Below are 23,599 nucleotides of genomic sequence, written 5' to 3'. Positions count from 1 at the left end.
GTGTGAGGGCATCGCTTTACAAATTGAGCAGATGGTGTAGCTGGGATGGGATAGTAATGATGCTGTCTCTGACCTGACAAGCAGCAGCAGCAGCCTGTGTAGCTCATGATTGTTTTTTCCAGTTTGACCTGTGTGAGTCCACATGGATAATCACAGGCACCAGGATGAAGGATTTAGACCTCAGAGGGTTCCAGCAGTCCTAATGCTCACGGTAGTCTCAAGACATTGCAGTTGAGCTCACCTCAGCTTAGCTCGGCGCAGCTGGGGCTTCGTAGAGATAGAAAACAAAGACGACAGAGAGCAAGTGATATAAAAGATACTGCACTTGTTAGTCTCTTGAAGGAAGGGACCAGCATCTATCTATCTGCTAGTTCTCATGTCCAATACAGCTCTGACCGCTCAGCCTCTCACGCACAAATAATTGCTCTTGCTCTTGTTCTTGTTCTTGTTCTTCAGCATTTGGCCCACAAAGGAAACATTCCAAAGAGTTAGGTTCAGAAAAACCCGTCGAAACCATAAATCAGAGAAGCAACTGAGAGGACTAGTCCAGACGCCACTTCTCAGACGCTCTCCATTTGTCATCGAGGAACAGTGCTTAGGAGGCAAGAATCAAAGTTTGAAGGCAAACAATTCAACTTTTTACCAAACAGCTTGATATGTGGAAAAATAATGTAATTCAGGAATATATTTTTCAAAATAAAGATAACATAGTATGGTGAAGTCTGACCTGAGTGGCTTGGAAAGTGGTAGGAGGCAGACACACGATACTTAGTCCAGAAACCCAAAGGTGTTTATTGCCATTAGTAGCTGTGCTACACGGGTAGCCAAACATATATATAAACAATTAAAAGAAACACAACAAACAAACAGCTAACTGAACTGAATGCATCGCTACTCGGTGTCAAGGTAACTTAGATTAGATTAATTTAACCTTAATTGATTTCATATTTTCTGCAATTTGTTTGTGTTTTTATTTAACATTCTTTAACATAAGGTTGACATGTATGTTTACTTTTTCGTTTTCTTTTGTATTTACCTTGTCACCTCCAGGCCCCCAAATACGTGTGTGTCAATGTGTTAAGGGACATACACATTTCATGACGCTGTGCGAAGCGAAAATATTAACAGGCCCCTTAAAAGTGCTGATTTACATTAAATACAAAGTTTGATTAAATCTGCGCAGATGGAATTACAACACTGACACACTCAGTCCTTCTGTCATTATTCATTATGGTTTTGACTTACAAAGAACACAAATAAGCAAATTTGTAACATGGATTTTGACGTCTCAAGGTGTAAGAAACTACTGCACCACGTTCAAATCACAGACATCTATTACTCATTCAGTATTATGGGGAATAGTTGGCAGGATAATACTTTCACCCCTGTACTATTGTTATTAATGTCAATATTCAGAGTGTTTAATTATCCTGAGGAGAAATATAAGCATCATACATAATATCCTTTCAAGGAAGGAAATGTGTCTCTCTGGCATAACTCCCAATCTCAGTGAAGCCTGAAAAGCATGTATTTGAGCTCTTAATTATATGCTTAGGAAGAATCTAATCCCCAGTATGACTAAAGAGATTTACTATGCAAACATATTTATGCGAAAATTTGCTTTGTTGATTGAGATGATTTACAATATGTGATAAGCTCGTCACTGTCAGGCAGGAAAATGACTGAAACCAGCATAAGCTTCACGAAAAGTTTTGTCACATAGGGCTCATGGATGGGGAAGCGAGATTTTGTTTTAATATAATTCAGTGACCGAACATGTGAAAAGTCAAACATGCTGACCATTTTTCAGCAAGGGACAAATAGAGTGCCAAAAGCAGCTATAAGCCCTGTGCGCGGTCCCTAAGGGCACAACCACACTTAAGAGGTAACCTCATTTATAAGTAATGGAACACCAACGCCCTGCCACATGTTGCAGGACCACGCACCCACACCAAAACCACTTAGGCTGTTGTGAACTTCTGATTGACAGCTCTACGGGTAGAGCACTCTGCATATTGCTGTTCTCAGCCACTTTTATGTGCAGCAACACGGTAACCTGTCCCTTTCACACTTTGTAAACCAATAAGAGGCTTTTCTACGGCAAGCAAGATTTAAATAACTCTCACGGGTGACGTGCATCACACATGTTCCTCTTTGCTGCCTGAGGATGTTCCGTTGCCAATAAAACATTAGTGTGTATTATTAATTGTAGTATCAAATGCATGGGTGAGAATGTGGGGAAGCATGTGCGAAATTACATATTTTATGCAGTATGCTCTCTGCAAAATGTCATGAATGTATAATTTAGTCTTCCAGCACCAGTGCTATTGGTAAGCGACTTGTCAGCAGTTGCGGTTCGACAGGTGCAGTGGAACATTCAGACGGGCGCCACTTCTCTGCAAAATACACAAGTCCTCCTTCTGCACGTCAGAGTAGTCAAATCCTATTGTCATTACATATAGCCACTATAAACATATACAGGAGAAAGTCAGTCCCTGAAACAAATTAAGTCAAACACCACACATGTTCATCCTTACCCTCGCTTCCAGCTCCGCCTTTGTGCGTTAAATCATAATTCATCGCACATTTACAAAATAAACACGGCCATATATTTCTAGTTCTATACTGCTTATTTATCTGACACAACCTGATCCGGGCAATTCATCAAGCTCAGATAATACTCGCTTTGTGATACGAGCTCCGCTTCTGCTGCATGTATAGCAAATATTGCTTCGTCAAATAAAACATCTCAGAGATAGCCGGTGAGAACAATAACCAGGCAAATATTGGGTCTGAGCGATTAGACTTTTGCCAATTTTCTTGGTGACATTTATTGTGATGGACAAGCAAAGATCTTTAATAAAATTAGAAGAAAAAAAATAATAATTGTTTGCGTATCAATTTGTTCATTAATTATACTGCAGCTACTTTAAACCAGACCTGCTTCAGAAGTTACCTGCTGATGGTGCTGGATGAAAGGTTAGGAAATCACCATGGTGATTACAACTCATCTGTACATTTCCCAGCAATCCATCTGGTTGTGGTTGAGCGATTTCACTAAAACTTGAAAATGTCAACCTCACGATGGTGAGAGAAAAACAAAGCCAGGGGATTATCAGGGTTCATCCCTTGTGGAACATGAATCTCAGTTCACATGTTCAGTGCAATCTATTCACACATTTTAAGTAATGTTCTTGCATGGTATTAACGTACTTAAAAAAAACAAGATTTAAAATGCAGTAACGCTGGCATGGCAGTTAGAATATACATTTTGTGTAGTTAAAGACCAGTCAACAATCTCAGAAGATACTTATTCCATTGATGCTAATGCTGGTAGAAATACTAGCGTAATCCTTAGTTAATGATGTACTGTATCTGGTAATCCTGCTTGATAAAGATTCCCTGAGGAATATTCTTTAATCCCCGTCATAAACAAGGGGGTCCTAATGGTTGTCTTTATTCTATCTTGCCACTTGCTTTAAGTGAAAAAGCAGCAGAGCAGGCCTCATGAGGAGTGGTAGACAAATCAATTTGATAAATAGTTTGATAAATGGTTTATTTTCTGTGCAGCTGGGTGGTCAAGACTCTTCTGTAGTTTGTTTAAAATGTCACAGAGCCTTTCTAATACAAACATCAAGTTCAGCCCTGCAAACCTGAAATGATCTGGAGAGGCAGACTTGGACACCACCACTTGCTCTGGTTGCTCGAGCGGAAAGAGAAAGTCAAGAAAAATAACCTTTTTCACCATTATTGTGTTACAAATTAAACAAATCAAATAGCTTTCTCCGGATACTTATTGTCATCTCATATTACTCAACATGGGCTTGCCTCCTTCTCCATGAAAACATCAGGAGAGTCATTTGATCACAAGGGGCAGCGTCGGAGACAGACTGGGTAAAAGCTCGCTCACCACACTATTTAAAGCTTCCCAGCTCCTCAGTGGTGAGGAGAACATCCTGATTGCTCAGCTCATCACACAAACACAGTAAGTACATCATGTCTTCAACATTGTCTTTTATGTTTGGACTTTACTGCTTATTTTCAGAAACTATGAGGGGGAATGAAAATATTGGAGATTATTGGATGCTGAAAAAAACGTGGGAAAAAAACGTTTCAAGTTTTAATCTTTAGCTGGTGTTTCACTTACAATGTCAGTTGTACTAAATGTATTTAATGGAGTTGGATTAGAATCAGTTATTGTGCAGTGTCAGTCAAATCCAACAAGTGTTCACTTTGAGTGCAGCATAAACTTCTTCATTAAATGTTTTCTAATCATTTGAGTTAATCATTTAATGATCATTATTACCTTTAATACATTTTATCAGCACTTTCTTTTTGTATGATCAATGTTCATTATCTAATAGTCCAGTGAAACAGTGAACATGTTTAACTTAATTTGAGTTATTTTGCTACAAAAATCTATTCTTCATTAAGAATCCGTCTTTTATTCACCTCCAATTTATCATTATAGGAATTATAAGGTAATTACGTCCTTTTTTATTTATTTAATGAGCAAATATATACCCAATCTGTGTCAAAAATAGTAATATATAATGTTAAATGTTTACATTATGAGACTAAATAGTGGAAGCAAATATCTTGCATGCATGTCGTTGTATTTCTATGACTTGCTTTTCAGCAGTTTTGCTTACTGGTGGCCATTAGTGCACTTCCTGGACACTTGGCGTCTGCAAACAAATGACTGGCAGGCTTGGTTATGAAAAGAAAATTACACTTATTTATTGCTGCTCCTCAAAAACAATGGCAATGATGGCAGAGACAGTGGGTCATAATCCGAAGAAAATTAGGCTGCATTGTGGGAGTTTTACTGCATTATAAAGTTCTATCTGGACTACAGAGGAGGTGAAGTGAGCTCCAGATTAATGGTGCAGCAGAGGCTTTTATTGTGAGTCAGGAATTACTTTACATTGTGGTCAAAGATGATCAAAGCAGCACTAAAATATTGATGGGTCATAATGGCACTGTGTTACACATGTGGGTGAACTACATTGTATTGCACTAGTCTTCGACTGAAATGCGACATCTGTATCACTAGTCTACACAGTGTGGGAACCTATGCAGATCATAATTGGTGGGAGTTCCCTGAAGCCAAGACCACATTTTCAAGAAAGAGCTTCACTTCTACTTTATATTTATTTTTTCCTTATTTACTGGTCAGAGGGATCTATGACTAATCTGCAGAGCTGCCTGAGGAGAAGTGAATTAAATTGATCGCCATGTTGACCGCAGCTCATTGAGGTGAGAGTTAATTATTGATCCCTTATCTGGAGAGTCAGTCTGCTCACCTTAAAGGAGCCAGCAAAAGAGCAAGCCCCGTTCTAATAGAACCTCCATCCAGGTGAACTGACCCGTGCAATATTACTACAATCTTTGTTGTCAATAACAGAGATGTACTTTGAATCAAGTGTGCAATGGAAACAAAATATAATTTCCACAAAATGACTTCCATCCACGTGGGGTAAAGCTGCTGTTTTGACCTGAGAAACAACTCCGATCAGTCACACCATACACCAAAAGGAATGCTGCAGCATAAGGTCGAGGGGATTCCAATGAGAATTCTCCATAGTAATTTGCCCACCAAAAATGTAATTTGTTGTTTGGCCTTTATGTTGACTGAGGGCCTCGTACGATACAATTACAAGGTCTCTCTCAATCCCGCTTGCTCAGGATCACCCAAGGACACCTGGGACTCACTCAAACAAGCTGCCCCCCAGCTGTGAAGCACATAATTGCTTTTTTCAACAAAAGGGCTTTAACCCCCAAACACTCGGCGGATCTGAATGTCCTTCCGGGTAAAGACAAAGTCATCTGTGTCCATATCCCTCATGGCGAGAAGAGCCAATGGCTTAAGGTGTTATCTGCCCTCTCGGTCACATAACACTCTGTGTTCCTCTAGCTTGTACGGCAGGTTTTATGTACTCAGTTGTCGAAACTGTAGTGGCTTTGACTTCTTATTTGGGGTTATTGCTCTTGCATGCAAACAAATATTTGCATCCTTGTCTATGTGTGTGTTTCGTTATATCTAGACACGTGTCATCGCCGTCACCCTTCATGTCTCCACTGAGTGTCATATGAGTGATGAACTTCGGCAGAGACGTGATCCGGCAGACCAGTTGTTATACATATGTGATCGAGGATGAGGATCCAACCCTGGCGAGACTAAATGTATTCGAGGTGAGGCTGTCACCAAATTGTAGGAATGTCTTCATTTCAAGCAAAGCATTCTTAGATGTAGGTTCTCTCCTCTACAAGCCTTTTATAATATGAGTGTTTATGTAAGAACCCATCAGTAATCCTAACCCTGTGTAACCTTAAAGAAAGGCATTGTGAAGAGCTGAATAGAGACCGAATGACAACTCAATTGTTGTGTAACAATGTTATGTGAGTTGAAGTACGTAAACTGGCCTGAAGATTGAACAAATAGACGTGTCATATTTGAATTACTGCAGCAGAAACAAGACACTGATAGCTGCTAATGCCTATTAGCATCAATGACATGAATTCTCAATATCACGTAATCTCTGGTGAAATCAGACACAGACTAATGGAAAAGTTAACATGGATTACAGGCTCTTTTCTTATCTTCACACTCCTATTATATTACATCCTACTTTGCTGTGTAGTTGGCTGAGAAGGGTGACCTGGCTCTCCTGGAGAACATGGTAAGGAAGAGCCCAGAGGTCTTGAGCGAGAAAGATGAATGTGGGGCTAGTCCCCTTCATCACGCCGCCGCAGGGGACCACGTCAACCTCATCCAATTCATCACCAATGTCATATTCTCACAGGGTAAGCGTACTCCATCACCTATCATAAGTTGCTCTCCAGCAAAGGTGAAGTATGTTTATTGTGAATCACGGGAATTGTTTTTTAAAGTTCTAAAGTATATAAAGCAGTATGTTTGATATTTACAGTACATAGTACTCTGTCTAAGTTGACTGTATCTACATGCAGCCTTATGTCTTTACATGTGTGTGGTTGGGGCATATTTGCATGTGCTCTCCCAGACCTGAACAGCTGTGATGAGCAGGGCAACGTGCCGCTACACTGGGCGGTGGAGAAAAACATGGCAGGCAGCTGCCAGGCTCTTCTGGACCTGGGGGCCAACCCCAACATCCTCAACATGGCCCTCCTGTCCCCTCTGCACCTGGCGGTCTGCCTCGGACACAACAACCTGGTGGAGGTGAGGAGGCCGAAGGTGCCTGGCTGAAGATATTTGGCTTGATGATTTGGTGTGTAACAATAAACCCAGTGCAAAAGTATAAAGACATTCTGTAAGATCAAAAAACACAACATAATAGAATATCAAATAAATATCAGAATATGTAAAACATTTTTGTTTGTTTTTAAAGTGTACAGTTGTGCAGGAATATAAAACCGGTTGATGTAAAAGGTCGCTAATGAGTTGGGGGGGAGGAAATGGCATTTTTCTCTCAATGGAATGGTTAAAAAGTTAGAAAATATGTTTTTTTATGAAAAAAAAATCAGATTCCCCACCCCTTTACGCCCAAATAATTGACCTACAGTCCCTAATGGAGTCAACTGAATTATTCTTTTAAACTAAGCTTTCGTTGCTCTGATAAAGCCAGTATGCCAACGAGAAGTACATTTGTTTCATCATCGAGACGTTCGCCCGGCTGCTGTCTGGCAAGCGATGCAGGAGTTTCCTCTGCGGAACTGAGCAGCTTCTTTCCTTCAGGCTGCAAGAATCCTCAACTCCACCGAATCATCTCCAACAAAAAATACCCTTGTTTTTTGTTTTTCCTGATGTAAAGGGGCTACAACTGCATTTTGTTGTACAATGACAATAAAACATATTTGATCAAATATATAAAAAAGGGATAGTAGACATATCACGTCTTTCAAAGCTCATGAACGTTCTCTGCGCTCTAAAGTCACCTGTTTACATATCTGACAAAACCTGACTGAACTGTCAACTTCGGTCATCCCCATCTGGCTGCTGTACACAAACGGACACAGTATGGTGGAGGATAAATGACACAGACTTATATACTTGAGGACAGAAACAGGATGGAGCTCACGGGTATGTTTTTACCTCTGCCACCCTGCAGCTGCTGCTGTCCAACAGTGCTACAGATTGCAATCTTCAGGGAGACCTTGGGAACACCCCGGTGATACTGGCCTGCTCCCTCAATAACTTTGAGGCTCTCAACATATTGGTATGTACAAGAGCGATGCATTCAGACTCATGTCTTCCTGCACGACCCAGATTAAATAGCTTTTCTTTATGCTGACTGCCAGCCCTCTGCAGCTATGTCTCTGACAAAGAATTGTCCCTTGTTTGTCTTCCTCTCCGTCCATTCTCCTATCTGTCAAAGATAAAGCAAGACAAAACGCGGCTCTGCCAACAGAACAAGCTGGGCCATTTCCCCGTGCACGCAGCTGCCTTCGCAGGTGCGAAGAAAGCCATAGAAGTGATCCTGAAGGCCGGTATGACAAAAAGATTGATCTATCATCAGAAATTGAAAGTGCTGACAATAAGGAAAAAGTTTTGTACAAGGCCAAACAGCGCATTAAACTGAGAGATAAGAAGAGTTTACCTCAGCCCCAGGAGACATTTAGCAGAATGAGCTGCTTTGTACACAAGCCAGATGCCACGGTGTGTTTATTCACAGTGGGAGGTCTGCTTAGCAAATCTTGTGTTGTTGAAGAAAGATTTAGTCAGAGCAGAAAATATTTATGACATTTCTGTGATTGCCCAGCATGGGAATGAATGGTTTTGACATTCTTGTGCCGTTTAAGAATTTACCCTCACGGCACAACATGAATAGAAACAACTAACAAATTCCTGACAAAAAAAATGACAAAGAACCAAAATATTAAAGTAAAAGACGGAAGGTATAAAATAGAGGCAATGCAATTGAAATTCCCTTGAAAGCTAAACAACTTAACTTATACCAACAAGCATTAACTAATATTCCTTCATTGTGAACCTTTTCTGTATTCAGTACATCATTCATAATGAAACCGTTGATTCTGGCAGGAGAGAAGACTGGCCACCAAATTGAAAATCACATCAACTATTTAGACAAGTCCCGCAGCAGTCCCCTCCATCTGGCTGTGCGTGGTGGGAATATCGAAACCATCCGTTACTGCATTGCTACTGGGGCCAAAGCTGACCAGCAACAGGTAAAACAAACAAAACAACATGTAAATCTCTCTACGTTGCATGAATCTGTGGTTTTCAGAAGCCTTTCTGCTCCATTCATTTGCTTGTCACCACTGTGTTTTCATCCAACTCTGTGTCACAATGTTCATAAACATGTAAAAACTTGCAGATTACAAATATTGCGTTCCATCTGTCAACTGCAAGCTTTGTCAGATTTTCATTGTGTTGTAATCTAGATCTCATTTGGCTACACCTGTGAAGCATTTCCCTGGCAAAGACTCGCTGCACTGTCAGATCATGTCACTCGTAACGTGCCCATCTGGGAGTGATCGTTCTGTCTGGCTCCGGGGTAGTGGCCAGAGCACCAGCAGGAATAGGGAGTACAGTAATAGCTCTGGGTGGATAAATTGATACAAATTACCTCCACTCTGAGTGGAGCGATCACTGGCCTCCTCTTGCCAGTCCTGGTTATCTCATTAAAGGCTTGTGTTACAGCCGCCAGTGTCCAGTCAGTGAGTCTGAGAGATTCTTTCCAAATGTAACACTGAGGATGTGTACAATATGTATGTGTGTAAGTGTGCATATCATTCATGTGTGTGTTTTCATGTTCTGCTCTGTCTAACTCAGTATGTCATGGTGTCGCTCTGTTGGAGCAGACGTCATTCTGTTTGCTGAGCGTATGAATATTCATTATATTTATTCATATTCCATCGCTCATAATGAAACCATGTTTGACACTGTTCAGAATGACAAGTCCACGCCGCTTCATTTGGCCTGCACGCAGGGAGCTACTGAGGTAGTCAAACTGATGTTGTCCTCCTTCGACCAAGTGGAAGATATCATCAACCTGACCGATGGGGCGTTTCAGACCCCTCTGCACAGGTGGGCTTACACTGGGCGGCCTTTGGACCGTTTGACTTTGTATTAATCTTGTTTGTGAGGATCTTTAGCTGGTCTTTATTGTTGAGATTTGAGTTTTCTTATTAGGACTCAAAGGAATAGTTTGACATGTAACTCTGCTTATTTGCTTTGTTGTCGATACGAGGGGTCGGTATGTGTGGGACTATTTCTTGTACAGTTGCAGTGATTGTCCAGAGACTTGTCATCATTGTGATGTTGCCGGGCACCCAATATAAATTACATTTGGTTAATTTGGCACATAATCCCCCGTAAAACCACAAATTGACACTTATACTGTTTATTTGGGTAAAGATTAAACATACAAGATATAACGTGTTAATTAGTGAGCTTTAGAAGTGATGGTAGCTGGGTTTTGTTCTCTCTGGACAGAGCCAGGCTTGTCTTTTCCCTTTATTTCCACTCTTTCAGCTAAACTAAGCTCATCTAAAGCTAGCTGTGCTGTGTTCATAAATACTTTGTATAGTTAAGATGTGTTCATTTATGAATATACATTGTTTCAATTAAACTATTAATAGGTGAGCCTCTTTAAAAATGTGCACTACTGTGTTTATGCAGATGTTTAATATCTACAGTTACTATCTCAACTGCTTAGTCATGCCGTGTACAGATTAATGTCCAACTGTATATTATCAATCTTATAACAGAGAGGAAAAAAACAAACACAGATAGGAAACTCTTGGGTGTGGCTGACAGACTAATGAGCTTTAATTTGGAGCAATAACAATGATTTGTATACATAATAAAGATATGCTTTCCACATTGATTTGATCTAAAAGGCTATTTGTATTGACGCAGACTGCAGTAAGAGGGAGCATACTGAGTATACTGCAAAATATCACTTGAATACTAGGTATTAGTTATTAAAGTTCTTCATCTAAGTGAGCCATTCAATTAAACATCTGGTTGTTATGTCATGCTCTGACAAAGCAGAATTAGATCCAGATTGTCCTTAATTCACATCTGACAGTAATGTTAAAACCTTGACTCGCAAAGCCACGAGATGTGATTTACAACAACTGTGTTTACTTTTCCAGGGCTACAATATTTGACCACACAGAGCTGGCAGAGTACCTCATCTCTTTGGTAAATAAGGCACACACAAACACACGACGAGAACACACCCGACAGCTGTTACGCACAGCACACTCCCAACATCAATATCAGGGACTGTGTTATTAATCTCCTGCCATAAAGACAGAAACACGGTATTTTGTTTCCAGCTATGCTGAGAGCTGTCTTCGCTGCTTCTTCGATTCCACTTAGTGATCGGGTCATTCTGCTGTGATACTAAATTGGCAATTTCAAACACACCTCTTGACTTAATAAATGTTAAAGGTGCTACCCATTGCTTTCAGACCATCTGTCACCATCTGCTGCACTTCATAAAACATTTTTAATAGAACTGTGGAAAAAGGGATCCAAGTTTATCTCCTGTCAACTTGTTGTGTAAGCAAACACTGGCTGCAACAGGTAATAACATTATCCACATGCAGCGTGTTTACTTTTTAAATCTTGAAATGGTCTGCAGAGATTGGCATCACCTGGCACCGAACACCAGTTAATTGCTTTGATTCTTGGCTTGTTTGGTTTTAATTTGTTGGAAAGTCTAACAAATCAGGCTTTGACAGCGATGACTCTTAGCCTCTTTAATGTAGTGTTTTTTATTTATTTATTATTTTTGGGTATTTTAAAGTCATCTCATATTTGTATTTCTTTTGAAAATACAATGTTGCTTCTCGCGTCTTCCCCTGTCTGGTCTGAGATGAAGAAGAAGAAAATGTGCCATACCACACATCTGTTACACATCTGATCTGACATTATGAGAAATTTAGGGAGCTTCATGTGATCAGTAAAAAAGCACTTTCCTCCTGGTTTGCACAGTAAACAAACACATGAAATACAATGCATAATGTAATATAGATGCTGCTTATTTTCCCGTGACCTCATTTGATACGAGAGTTAGATCTCATTTGTAATTGCGGCAACGTGCGCTACATTCAATGTGGTAAATCATTATAAGGTTTTACTACATTCTCTTAGGGTGCAGACCTTAACAAGATTGATTGTAAAGAAAAATCGCCCTTGCTGCTGGCTACGAGCTGTGGATCATGGAGAACTGTGGCTTTGCTCCTGTCAAAAGGTGAGCTACTGTACTGTACTTCAACCCCAGCAGTAATCATATCATTTGTGAAATGCCTGATGATGCAGGTGCACTCACATGCTCATGTTTATGTCTTTTAGGGGCAAATGTAAACATGAAAGACAAATGTGGCTGTAACTTCCTTCACCTGGCCATTCTCCAGCCCAAGGGTCTGAAAAACCTCCCAGAGGAAGTACTGCAGGTCAGATAATGAAGCCTGTTTGTGACTCATCAAATGCATGGCATGCTGCTCGGACAATGATGTCATTAAGACTGGAATTTGATTATTATAATGTGCTTAATCAATTTGCCTTGAGCATGCATTCAAGGCCGGCTGATGAAGTTCATTATGCTCTCACTAAGCCAGATGATCCTTTAAAACATTGTAAGCTTTACCTAAAGCTATGATGATGCTTTCGAAATAAGCCACAGAGGAAGGCTGATATATTTACACTTCATAGTTGTTCAAAGAAGATGTATGGATCGGGTTTCTCTACATCTGTGTTAAAATAGTATCACACTTAATTATTATTCATATGATTTCAGTATATGTGGGATCTGTTATGAAGCATGACGGCCGCAGTTTACTAAAGTAGTCTGCGTTAATGCTTTGCTTAATACACATATTGTTATACATTATAATGCATGACAATATAAATGTGTTTATAACGTCTCTAACTTTAGCTCGCCAGTGTGAAGGCGCTGCTGAGCTGTGAGGATAACGAGGGCTGCACCCCGCTCCACTACGCTTGCAGACTGGGTAGCCACGACTCAGTGAAGAACATGGTGGGCCTCTCGGGGGAGGTCGGCCTCGCTTGCAAGTCGAAGGACAAGAAGTCTGTCCTGCACTTTGCTGCTCAGTGAGTTCGATTAGTCCCCGAGGACATGACTTCCCATTCCATTGAACTAAACAAAACGGATTTGACCTGATTTTCACTCAAAGTCGCTCCAAGTTTGCAAATTTGATCAAAGAAGTGCCAGAAATGTCACAGCGGCTGACCTTGACCAGTGTGAGATGTGCTGCACACACTAGGTTCCTTTTATATTCTGTCTATTATGTTGATTTAAAGCTACAGCATTCAACTCTGGAGCAATTATTTTCTACACAACAGAGAACGTTATTATTAGGAAGGAAAGGTCGCTACACATCTTTGTTGTCTGAAAGACATTCCAGTAGTTCCTCTGTACCAAGTGTTATGTATTGATCAATGATACCACAAAAGTATGAAACATTAATCAAAAATGGATCTTAAGAGGACTGTGACTTACGATCTTCCTCAGGCCAAGGCTTTTATCTCTGTAATTGAACAACAGTAGTCAGATGAAAAATGAACATGGTGTCTCCTCACTGCTCAGTTGTTTTAATCGTGTTAGCAGTGTATGCGCTCAAAAGCCTTCCAATTATTAATTGCATACTTAATACTCAGTGACCATAAAGTAACTGCCACAAGAATAGATTTCAATTAGAGAGGCACGTCTGAAGAAATGTCACTAGTAGTGGGAAATGAGTGGACATTCAACATTATTGTTATAGATTTTTCTATCATGTACACCTATTTCATTAGAGCTGGAGGACAAATAAAGGCCATGCTATGATATCATACTTTACCTCTTATAGACACCTCATTTGCTTTCCCCAGCGGTCCCACTGCACCGACACTGCTGACCTTCTTAAAAGGATCGGAGACAAAGAAAGATCATTGCAATATGTCACTTCTGTTTATGTCCCCCTGGCTATTTGCAGCACCCCTTAGTCATGAACACTCCCCGACGCTCTTTTACCTATAATTTAGCTACAGGTTCATGTCCTGTAACAGCCATCTTAAGTGTCTTTGAGCAAGATAGTCACACTTGCCAAGATGAACTATGCTGTAACTGCCCTGGACTTATCTGACTTTACTGTGTTTTGGGTCTTGCACAAAAAGCATTTTAATTTCAGAGATCAATGGATCTTAACAGTGAAAAAAAATTGATGCTTCTGCTCATCCCTCTCTTCTTCTCAGGTACGGGCGCATCAATACATGTCAGCGATTACTGGAGACCATCACAGACTCTCGTCTGCTAAATGAAGGTGACGAGCGAGGCCTGACACCGCTGCATTTGGCTTCGAAAGAGGGGCACACCAAGGTGGTGCAGCTGCTGCTGCGCAAAGGAGCTCTCTTTCACAGGTAAACATACAACAACTTAAAAAGTGCATAGCCTGCACATGCAAAAGTCCAACAACATTTGTAGTACCAAGAGTAGGACTATTGTCAGTAATTTTGTTGCTGGTGCTTTGACCTCTTCAGAGTTGTATCTACGCCACAGTCCTTAGAAATAGGTGAAGCAGTGCTAGAACTCCCTACTCTGCTTCTTGTTTACAGTGATTACAGGGGCTGGAGTTGTCTGCACCACGCTGCATCTCAAGGATACACACACACTATGGACATTCTCCTGGCGACCAATCCCAAGTTACTGGATAAAATAGATGAGGATGGGGTATGAATTACTATAAATCAAAAAGGTTTATCATTATCCAAATCCGTAATTTATTTTCCTCCTATTTGTGATGACATTATTGAGGCTAGAAGGCCTATTTTTTCAAATCGTAAATAGTTCGATATTTGATAGTACTAAATATAAATATGTCAGATGTCAGAGTTCAATGATGAATGCAGAGTCCTGTCTCCTGTTATGTACTGATGTACCAGAACTCTGCACTCCACATCGCGGCAAGAGAGGGACATGTGGCTGCTGTCACGCTCATGCTGTCTCGGGGAGCAGCAATCATCTTGAGCAAGAATGACACTTCCTTCCTCCATGAAGCGCTACAAAATGGGAAAAAAGATGTGGTCAATGCTGTAATTGACAGTGACAGGTATGTTATGAATACAAGTAGCGGTTAAATTACATTAAAGGCTCAGCTTAAACAACTTTTATTCTGCAGGTGCCTTTGTCATTCAATTCTGGGTGTATAGTGTGGGTTTACTACCACTTGGTAACATCAAAGTCCACAATTATTCTAAACAGGTTGTAGTGACCTTGAAGCTGCAGTTAGTAAGTTTGATGAAAAATAACTTGTTATATTTTCTCTGTGAGATTCAGGTTCTTCTGCTGTTTTTCTTTTGACGTGTCAATCACTGCTCGTGAATTCCGATCAAAAACGCACGGATCCATTACGAATCAAGATTATGTTACTCGATTGCCTTTTTGTTGCCTTAAATGTTTTCAGAAACATATTTTAGTGTAGGCAACTGTTTAGCTGGAAAATTTGAAAGTTTGCTCAGGTCGGTGGGCAGTGCCTGGTTTTCAACAAAGAGGCCAGGTCACAAACATTCTCCTTTTACAGCTAAGCAGTTTACAAAAAAATAAAGTTCTGATTAATTTGTGTTTTTCTTCCTCCAGATCTACTGAGGCTTTGTTGGTGTTCACACCTAGCTCTCCCCATGGAAGTCCAATACGAGACATGATTGAGTTTCTGCCTGAGACCTACAAGGTTTGCCGTAGAAAAAGACAAGAAAATCCTCATAATTCGTCTCTGCACTTTCTACTGGTTCAAGTTTTTTGTAAGAACGTGTAAAACCCTGATACTCTGTCACTGTATTTTTCTACTTTCTTCAATAGCACCTATTGGACCGCTGTGTGATAGAATCTGGCGATGATCACAACAGTCCTGACTATTATGTAACACACCTACAAAACACACAATAAAAACACCACTGCAGTGTATATTGTATGACACATATGCTAGGCAAAACAAATTAATCAATTATTTCTATGTTTTAGATTGAATACAAGTTCACATGGCTCCAAGCTTCCCTTGCAGAAATGGAGTCAATTGGGAAGTCATTGAACGTTAAGCCACTAGCTGCACTCAACGTAAGCAACTTTTATTTTTTACTAATGATAATTTTGGTTCAGCAGAATGCAAATACTCTACTCCCCGATGATTAATAAGAAATAAAGCTCAGTCTTTAATGAGGCTCTGTGTTCACAGGCTCACATAGGCTCCTAATAGGGTCAGCGAGCTCATCCATAAGGGACAGTGGTGACTCTTTTCTCTTTGTCAAACCTTTGTGAGGTTTCCTCAGATTTTAATTTCTCTGGCTAAAGAGCATAGCGCTGCCGTCATGTTCCTCTATCTTAGTTTCCGTGGGGAGGCATAAGGGTGGCAGACTAGCAGGGAACAAACACACACATTTGGCTAGGATGCTAGGAGTCAACTTAAAGAAAGGCGAGGCTGGTCAGTCATTCTGCTCGACGCCACCGAGGTCAGGTTGCTGTTCTACTTCTGTTGACGACCGTGAGTTGGGTATAACTGTATGGACACGCTTCTAAACTTGGTTCCTAGGAGTTGAGACATCTTATCTCGCATTGCTATCATAGACTGTATTTGCTATCGACTGCTAGCAGTAGATGCATCAGGGGACAGTTCATGGACGAGGCCACATCAACTCATCATTTACTGATCGGCATGCTTAACAGGTGATTTTGCTTTCTGATGAGGCAAAGCTGTGAGCAATGAACCTACCTCAAACTCCAGAGTGCTCATTGGGATGTCAATTCATATTTAGATATTGTTATGGTTTTCGCAGATGGACCTCAATGCAGACTCAGGAGTAGAAGATTATTGAAGAGCTTTATTGTAGCAAAAGCTGAGGGCGGCAAACATTTGCTTGGGAGGCTGGAGCGAGGCGGATGAGTGAGAGGGAATGGTGTGGCTTTCTGGAGGTGGCTGTTTGAAAGCAGGCAGGCAGGTTAGCAGGCAGGTTGGCAAGTAGGCTGAAGAAGATGGTCCTGGAGCACAAGTGAACAAGGTTAGACCGGGATTTACCACGAGGAACACAAGATTATCAAGAGGCGCCTGAGGCGTTTACCACCACTGTAGCTGACTTAATGATCATGAGCCAAGTGGATGAAGAACCAGGTTAGATAACTGCAGTGTGATTAGCTTGATTGAAGGCAGCTGTTTGCAATCAGCAGGTGACCATGAGGGAGCAGATGAGGGAGCACACACAGAGAGCAGCTGCCCTTACAAACTACTTACTGTTGCATGCAGTATATATCCAATTTGGACATATTGTGCAACTGCTGTGAGGAGGATTGTGGGTCAGAATAGCCTGAAAAAGCATGCTGGCTTGCCGACTGCAAAATGCAACCACTTATTGTACATTATTATACATAATCTTTGTTAGATCGTGATTCACACAACAACCATCACTTGTTATTTTAATACACACTCGCATTGTATTGTAGGATTTATTACCAAACCACTTACAATCTCATATATCACCAAATGTTAGAAACACTTTATATCAGCTGACGTCATCCTCCATCATGCCTGTGATTCCATAAGATGCACATACTTTTAAATCGTTCATGCTGTAGCCATCAGGCTGTTCTTTCCCGCTTGTAGAAAATGTGCCATTAACAGCGAGCTGTTACTCTTTCTGCAGGCGATGGTGCAGTACAACCGCATTGACCTCCTCAACCATCCTGTCTGCAAAAAGTACCTCGCAATGAAGTGGTGCGTATACGTACGAGGGACATTTCTCGTTCTATGATGCAACTTTACAGACCACATAAAAAACAATTCTTCTGAATGCAACAAATAGGGCTGAAATGCGTGATTTACTTTGAATGTTTTTCTTCTAGTGTTAAAAACGTATTTGTTTGAATCCACAGGTCTGCATATGGGAGCACGGCTCATGTGCTGAACATGTTCATGTACCTGTTTGGCCTGCTGCCCCTCACTCACCTGATAGTGACTCTGAGGCCCTCTCTGAACACCACTAACCCGCACAAGCACATACTCACCATGGTGCCAGTATCTTTCTTTGAGGTACTATTGACATTGATAATCATTATTAAAGAAGATTAAGCTCTCTTTTAGCATATGCGTAATAATGTTCCAAACACATCAAGCTTCGTCATGATGATTCAATCTTTCTCGAAAAAGTAAACATCAATTTCCTTAATTTTTTCAGCAAGATGTGTTCTTGTCCTCCTGCATGGTAATCGTCTTGGTTATGAACGTCTACTATATAGCGAAGGAACTGGTGCAGCTATCACAACAGGTAATGCTAAGCAAGTGTCATTACCTCACATGAAGCGTGTGCTCATAAATCTGCTCAGCTCCAGGTCTGTGCTAACACGTTAGCGATCAGGTGTGATGGATGAGCAGGGTCACTGAATCACCACTGTCAGGGTGTCACCTCCACACTTTACTACAGTCATTCTGATCATAACTACCAGAAACACTTCCACATCACATCAGGTGTTTAGAAATGTAAAATGTTGTTTGCATGATTGTTTGAAGAGACCAACATAGACATTTTGTCCTTTTTAGGGGAGAGGATAGGTGGACTTTAGGGGGAGATAGCCCGTCAACAATACATGTCACATAGAATTTGCATACACCATCTGAAAGATTAATTGTTTTTTTTCTTTTCTTGTCACTAAAAGCGCTGGAAATACTTCAAGGATTATTCCAACCAATGTGACTGGGTTTGCGCAATCCTCTGTCTTCTATTCATAATTCCCACCATACTCAATATAGAGAGTTCTTTACAATGGCAAGCAGGGGCCCTGGCAGTTTTATGCTCCTGGGTTGGATTTCTTCTCTATCTCCAGAGGTACTGTTCACTCTGACGTCATAGCGCCGCTTCAACATAATGTATTTTTTAATGATATATGGAGGCCACTAACTGTTCTGATCTTCTGTTTCTCCAGGTTTGAAAACGTTGGCATCTATGTCGTGATGTTTTGGGAGATCATGAGGACCCTGGTCCGCATTGTGATGCTGTTCTTGTACTTGGTGTTAGCATTCGGTTTGGCGTTTCATTCTCTGATGCTAAACCAGGTAAGAGAAAAAAACTTTAATCAAAATGTCTTTTCTGTTACTTCTTTTTTACCTCAGCTTTGCTTCATGCTTTAAACCTGAGTGCAAGCTATTGGTAAACTCTCATAACAATGAATACCAAAGGCGTTATCCTTTTGAAGTGCACTATGCAAAGCTAACTGGCTGCTGGCCTTCGTATTCACAGTACAGATATGAGAATGGTATCAATTTAGCAAATAAACATATTTTCCAATATGTTAAACTATTCCTTTCAACCGATGTTGGCATTAGAAAACATGCTACAAAATCATAATTTGTTGATCATGAACATCACAAGTAAATACAAAGGGTAATTAGGATGACGAAGAACGGACCAACGAGTTTGAGAGACTGACCAAAGGACTAAATACATAACAGATTACACCATCTGTAGGCCTCACCGTAATGGTTTGAACACATTTGTTAGACATGTTTTGTCCCCAGCACATCGCTTTGTAATTTACTGTGTGTTTGTAACATGCTCTTGATGTTATGTGCTGCATTTGACTCTGCTCTGTGTATGATCCTTCACACTGACATTGAACAGAAGGGAGACATTTTATAGAAAAATAAATGAGGCTTTGGGGCATTTGGACATCAATATCAAGCTTATGTATGTTTTATAATAGATTATTGTATACCTCTTTTGAAAAGATGCTATAGTATTTAACTGTGATGTATAAAGCTGGTATTATGTTTTACCTTTAGAAAGAGTTTGACAGCCTGCCGCTCTCTGTGATGCAAACCTTTGTGATGATGGTTGGGGAGCTGAACTACCAAACTAACTTCCTGGATGCTTATCTGAACCGTGAACTTCCTTTTGGCCTCCTAACTTACTTCGTTTTTGTGTCATTTGTAATGCTCATGCCAATACTGCTGGTGAACCTGATGGTAAGTATGCTCTGACGGCCTGTTTGGTCCATTTTCATTTACTCCTTACAGACACCTATCTCTCACAAAAAAAACTACTAGTTGCTAATTTTAAATTGCGGAACAAATGATCTGGTTCTTATTAGTTTTTGGTTGTGTTGAAGATTGGTCTAGCTGTTGGAGACATTGCTGAAGTACAAAGAAATGCAGCCCTAAAAAGAATTGGCATGCAGGTAAGAATTGAGCGCAAGTACAAGTAGACTTTGTAACATAGACATGTAAAGTCATTCTTACTGTTTATAAGACTGTTTATAAATCAGTTGGTTTGTGAGAAACAAAACCTGAATATAGATATATAATTACTTATATTTCAACACCATCGCAGACTGTATAGTGAAACATTATTTTGAAAAGTTACTAATGTGGCAGATGTATGTAAGAATATAAGTAATGATATTTGTTTAGCCTGAGAATGTGTAACCTTTAGTAGAACAGAGCTCAATAAGAGATTCTTCTTCAAAATTGCACATCCGGCTGAGAATCTGAATTTCTGACCCCAGATTGAGCTACACACGCGTCTGGAAGACAAGCTGCCTTATTGGTTCATGAAACGGGTCGACAAGCCCTCCCTTGTCGTGTACCCTAATCGCCGCTGCTCCAAGGTATGCTCAATACCTGTCTAAATCTGATACTTTACAACACAGTGATTGGTCTTTGTAACTAATGTCAAATCCCTTTCTTAAACTTTTTCACCTGTTTGCAGAACTATATTAGGCAGTTATTCACAGGTGAGGAGGAACAAAATGATATCTGGAATCGACTGCAGGTCAAACCAAAGAACTGCCCTGTGGTGCAGAATGAGCTCAAAAAGCAGAAGGCCAGGTAAAGCACTCAAGGTTGCAAGTTGAGTCAAATTTATATTCCCTGGAATCATAAACTATTTACCACTGAGATGATGGAAATGTTTAAAATTGTTACTCAAATACATTAAACTACCGAAAGGAATGCAACAATGATGATATATTCACAGGTTACGTCAAACAATTTTTGATGCATGAGTGGCCCCTAGTGGCTACTTAGAAATAATGCCTGTTACCAGGTCACAGAAATATGTAATTCACTGTCTACATTTCTATAATAAGCACAAGGAGCCACTCTCCAGTATTGCCTGATTATTAATCCATTCAAGTTTAAATGAAGACTATCTCTGAGCCACACATCTGATGCTTTTGTCCTCAGGATGAAAGAGATGGCATGCACTATGGAGAAGCAGCACAACCTCCTGAAGCTCATCATCCAGAAGATGGAGATCACATCAGAGGCCGACGAGTACGATGGTCCGGTTAACGTCAGAGGCCACATGTGGCCGAACTTGACTTCGGTGAAGCCCAGAGGACATGGCACGTCTCGGTGGGTCCCACTGATAAAGGCCCTCGAGACCAAAAGAAAGTAAAGAGGATGGGACCATTAGAACGTCTTGTCATAGAAACAACTATAACATTTTACGTAGTTACTTATTACGACATTATAAAAGTATAGGTATAAATTATATAATTATGTGACTATTGTAACAATTAGTTGAAGTTGAGTTGCCTTAACTATTGTGGGATTTGATACTGAATCGTTTTGCTCAGGAATTGTAGATTTTATTGTAGTCTGAAACAGTAAGATTCACTCGTGACCCACTGATGAACAAATGTATTAAATCGTTCTGTGGTGTGTGTGCAGTGTTGTCATATTTCTATTATGCACAAAGTGTAGCTGTTTTTGAAATGTTGTAATGTGTCTTCATGTGCAAGGAATGCTAAACGTAGCTCAGTAAATGTTTTTAATTCAAAAGTTAAATTGTGTCTATTTTTGAGACACCGAATTTAAAGCTGCAATAAGACCAGAGGGCACTTCCCATGTGTGGATGAATTTCTGTGGCATGTTCATTTCAACAAGGATTTCTACTTGTTTCCTTACTGCAGGAAAGTTTCCTGGCTGGGCATGTATTATTAATGCACTACACATTTATAGAAAAAACGTCACAATGGTTTATGGATCATTGCCTCTGATTTGTGCATTGCATTCTTCACTAGTGCCGCACACACACACACACACACACACACACACACACACACACACACACACACACACACACACACACACACACACACACACACACCAGCTTTAGGCCTCAGTGGCGATTACGGGGATCATAGCAGGTTGTGAGAGAAACAGAGAGAGGCCTCTGACATCATGTGCTTGCACCTGTCCCTCTGCTTCTCCAGCTCAGGGCCCTGATAGAGGTCATGACCCCTGAGAGTCTTTGCTGATGGACAAATGTTAGTTCCCCCTTCAAGTCAAGTTTGAAGTACTATTTATTACTGTTAGCCCTGAATTGAATTATTCCCAGGGCAAATATAATAACCATGGAACCATCACTTACACTGATGTTTGGGACAATGTTTTCTGCTTTTACTTGAGCAACGACAACTACAGAATGCCTAATGAGCTCAATTGTTTTATCTCAACCTGCTCCACGCTGATAGTGAATGAAGCAGCAGTTTGAGATATGTGTCACATTGGCCAATACCTTTTTGTGTTTATATATATATATATATATATATATATATATATTCTTTTAAAGATGACAGCTTATGAGTGAGCAGTAAATCTAACAGCAGATTCCCTGAGCTTGCACTTTCAAGTTTGTCATTCGGGCCGCTCAAAGTGACAGAAGATGAGATGGCAGTTTGCCGGATGCTCTGACGGTGTCAGCAGCACACAAGGAAGTTAATATATCATCCTCTTGACACAAACAAGGATAAGCTAAGTTTTCTTCCAAGGCCCGGCTGATGTCAGGTCTTCTTGTGAAAACTTCTTTTTGAAATTCGGGATTGTGGGACGCATGGGAATGTGTCCTTGGATTAGGGAGCATTCCTGCTATGTGAAAGAGGGAAATTGGAGCAGTGAAAATATTGTGTGTTGGAAATATTTTTCCACACCAGTTTGGGAACAGTACAGTATTCAGCCCAGAGCATGATTGCAGTAGTTTTTCTCTCTCTTGTGATCTTGGCATGGCCAACTCCCAAAATCAAGCATGCATCTCAGCTGCAGTTAGGTAATTCTTGGCAGTCTTGCTATTGTCACAAAGAAAATCTAAATTTCATACTTATTATGTTGAGTAATAGTTTACCAGGAGCTGGGATTTTCTGGGAATATTTGTGAGAGTAAAGGGGGCTTCCTGTAAGTATGGTACAGACACAGCACTTTAATTTAATCAGAGAAATCCTGCTCCCACCTCTCCAAACACCTTCCATTTTACTCCAAAGCTTGACTTGCAGCCCAAAGACTACAATCCCAAAGACTACAACCGATAATGTGCCTGAAGGGTTGAGTTGAGTACAAAATAAATACTTCTTTCTCAGAATCCTTTTTACAGTGTTGTCGCTTCAGAGGCCCAAAGCAATCTCAATCTTCTCTCTCCAACACTTTTAGCATCGATCTTAACAGATGGATGCTCTCGCGCTCAGAAAGGTTTGGAGGACATCAAACAAAGGCAGAAAAAGCCAAGTAAAACAAGTTTGGGATAGTATGGGAATGAAGATGGTGGCTCCTCGCCTCTGCCACACCCTCGTCATGCCAACGCTCCAGATGTCATGGGAACCGATAACAG

The 23,599-nt window shown here is 40.6% G+C and overlaps 1 protein-coding gene across 1 annotated transcript; it reads left to right on the top strand.

Annotated features, from left to right (window-relative positions):
* Positions 1-6,099: 6,099 nt before the first annotated feature.
* trpa1b (transient receptor potential cation channel, subfamily A, member 1b) lies at positions 6,100-21,612 on the top strand (the record flags this gene model as incomplete). Its single annotated transcript, XM_079234444.1, has 27 exons — positions 6,100-6,195; positions 6,645-6,807; positions 7,026-7,201; positions 8,091-8,198; positions 8,358-8,469; positions 9,023-9,168; positions 9,894-10,030; positions 11,104-11,152; positions 12,110-12,209; positions 12,311-12,411; positions 12,894-13,069; positions 14,213-14,377; positions 14,573-14,687; positions 14,900-15,066; positions 15,594-15,684; positions 15,813-15,872; positions 15,975-16,067; positions 17,645-17,715; positions 17,874-18,030; positions 18,176-18,265; positions 18,654-18,823; positions 18,921-19,050; positions 19,777-19,959; positions 20,103-20,171; positions 20,499-20,600; positions 20,702-20,820; positions 21,178-21,612. 27 exons carry the CDS (start codon positions 6,100-6,102, stop codon positions 21,389-21,391), a joined length of 3,360 nt encoding a protein of 1,119 aa, XP_079090570.1. The 3' UTR covers positions 21,392-21,612.
* Between the last annotated feature and the right edge of the window lie 1,987 nt (positions 21,613-23,599).

The sequence above is a fragment of the Taurulus bubalis genome (genome assembly GCF_910589615.1).
Source record: "Taurulus bubalis genome assembly, chromosome: 18".
NCBI classification, from domain to species: domain Eukaryota; kingdom Metazoa; phylum Chordata; class Actinopteri; order Perciformes; family Cottidae; genus Taurulus; species Taurulus bubalis.
The sequence above is the reverse complement of the archived record's forward strand: the minus strand, read 5'-3'. Positions and strand labels throughout refer to the sequence as shown.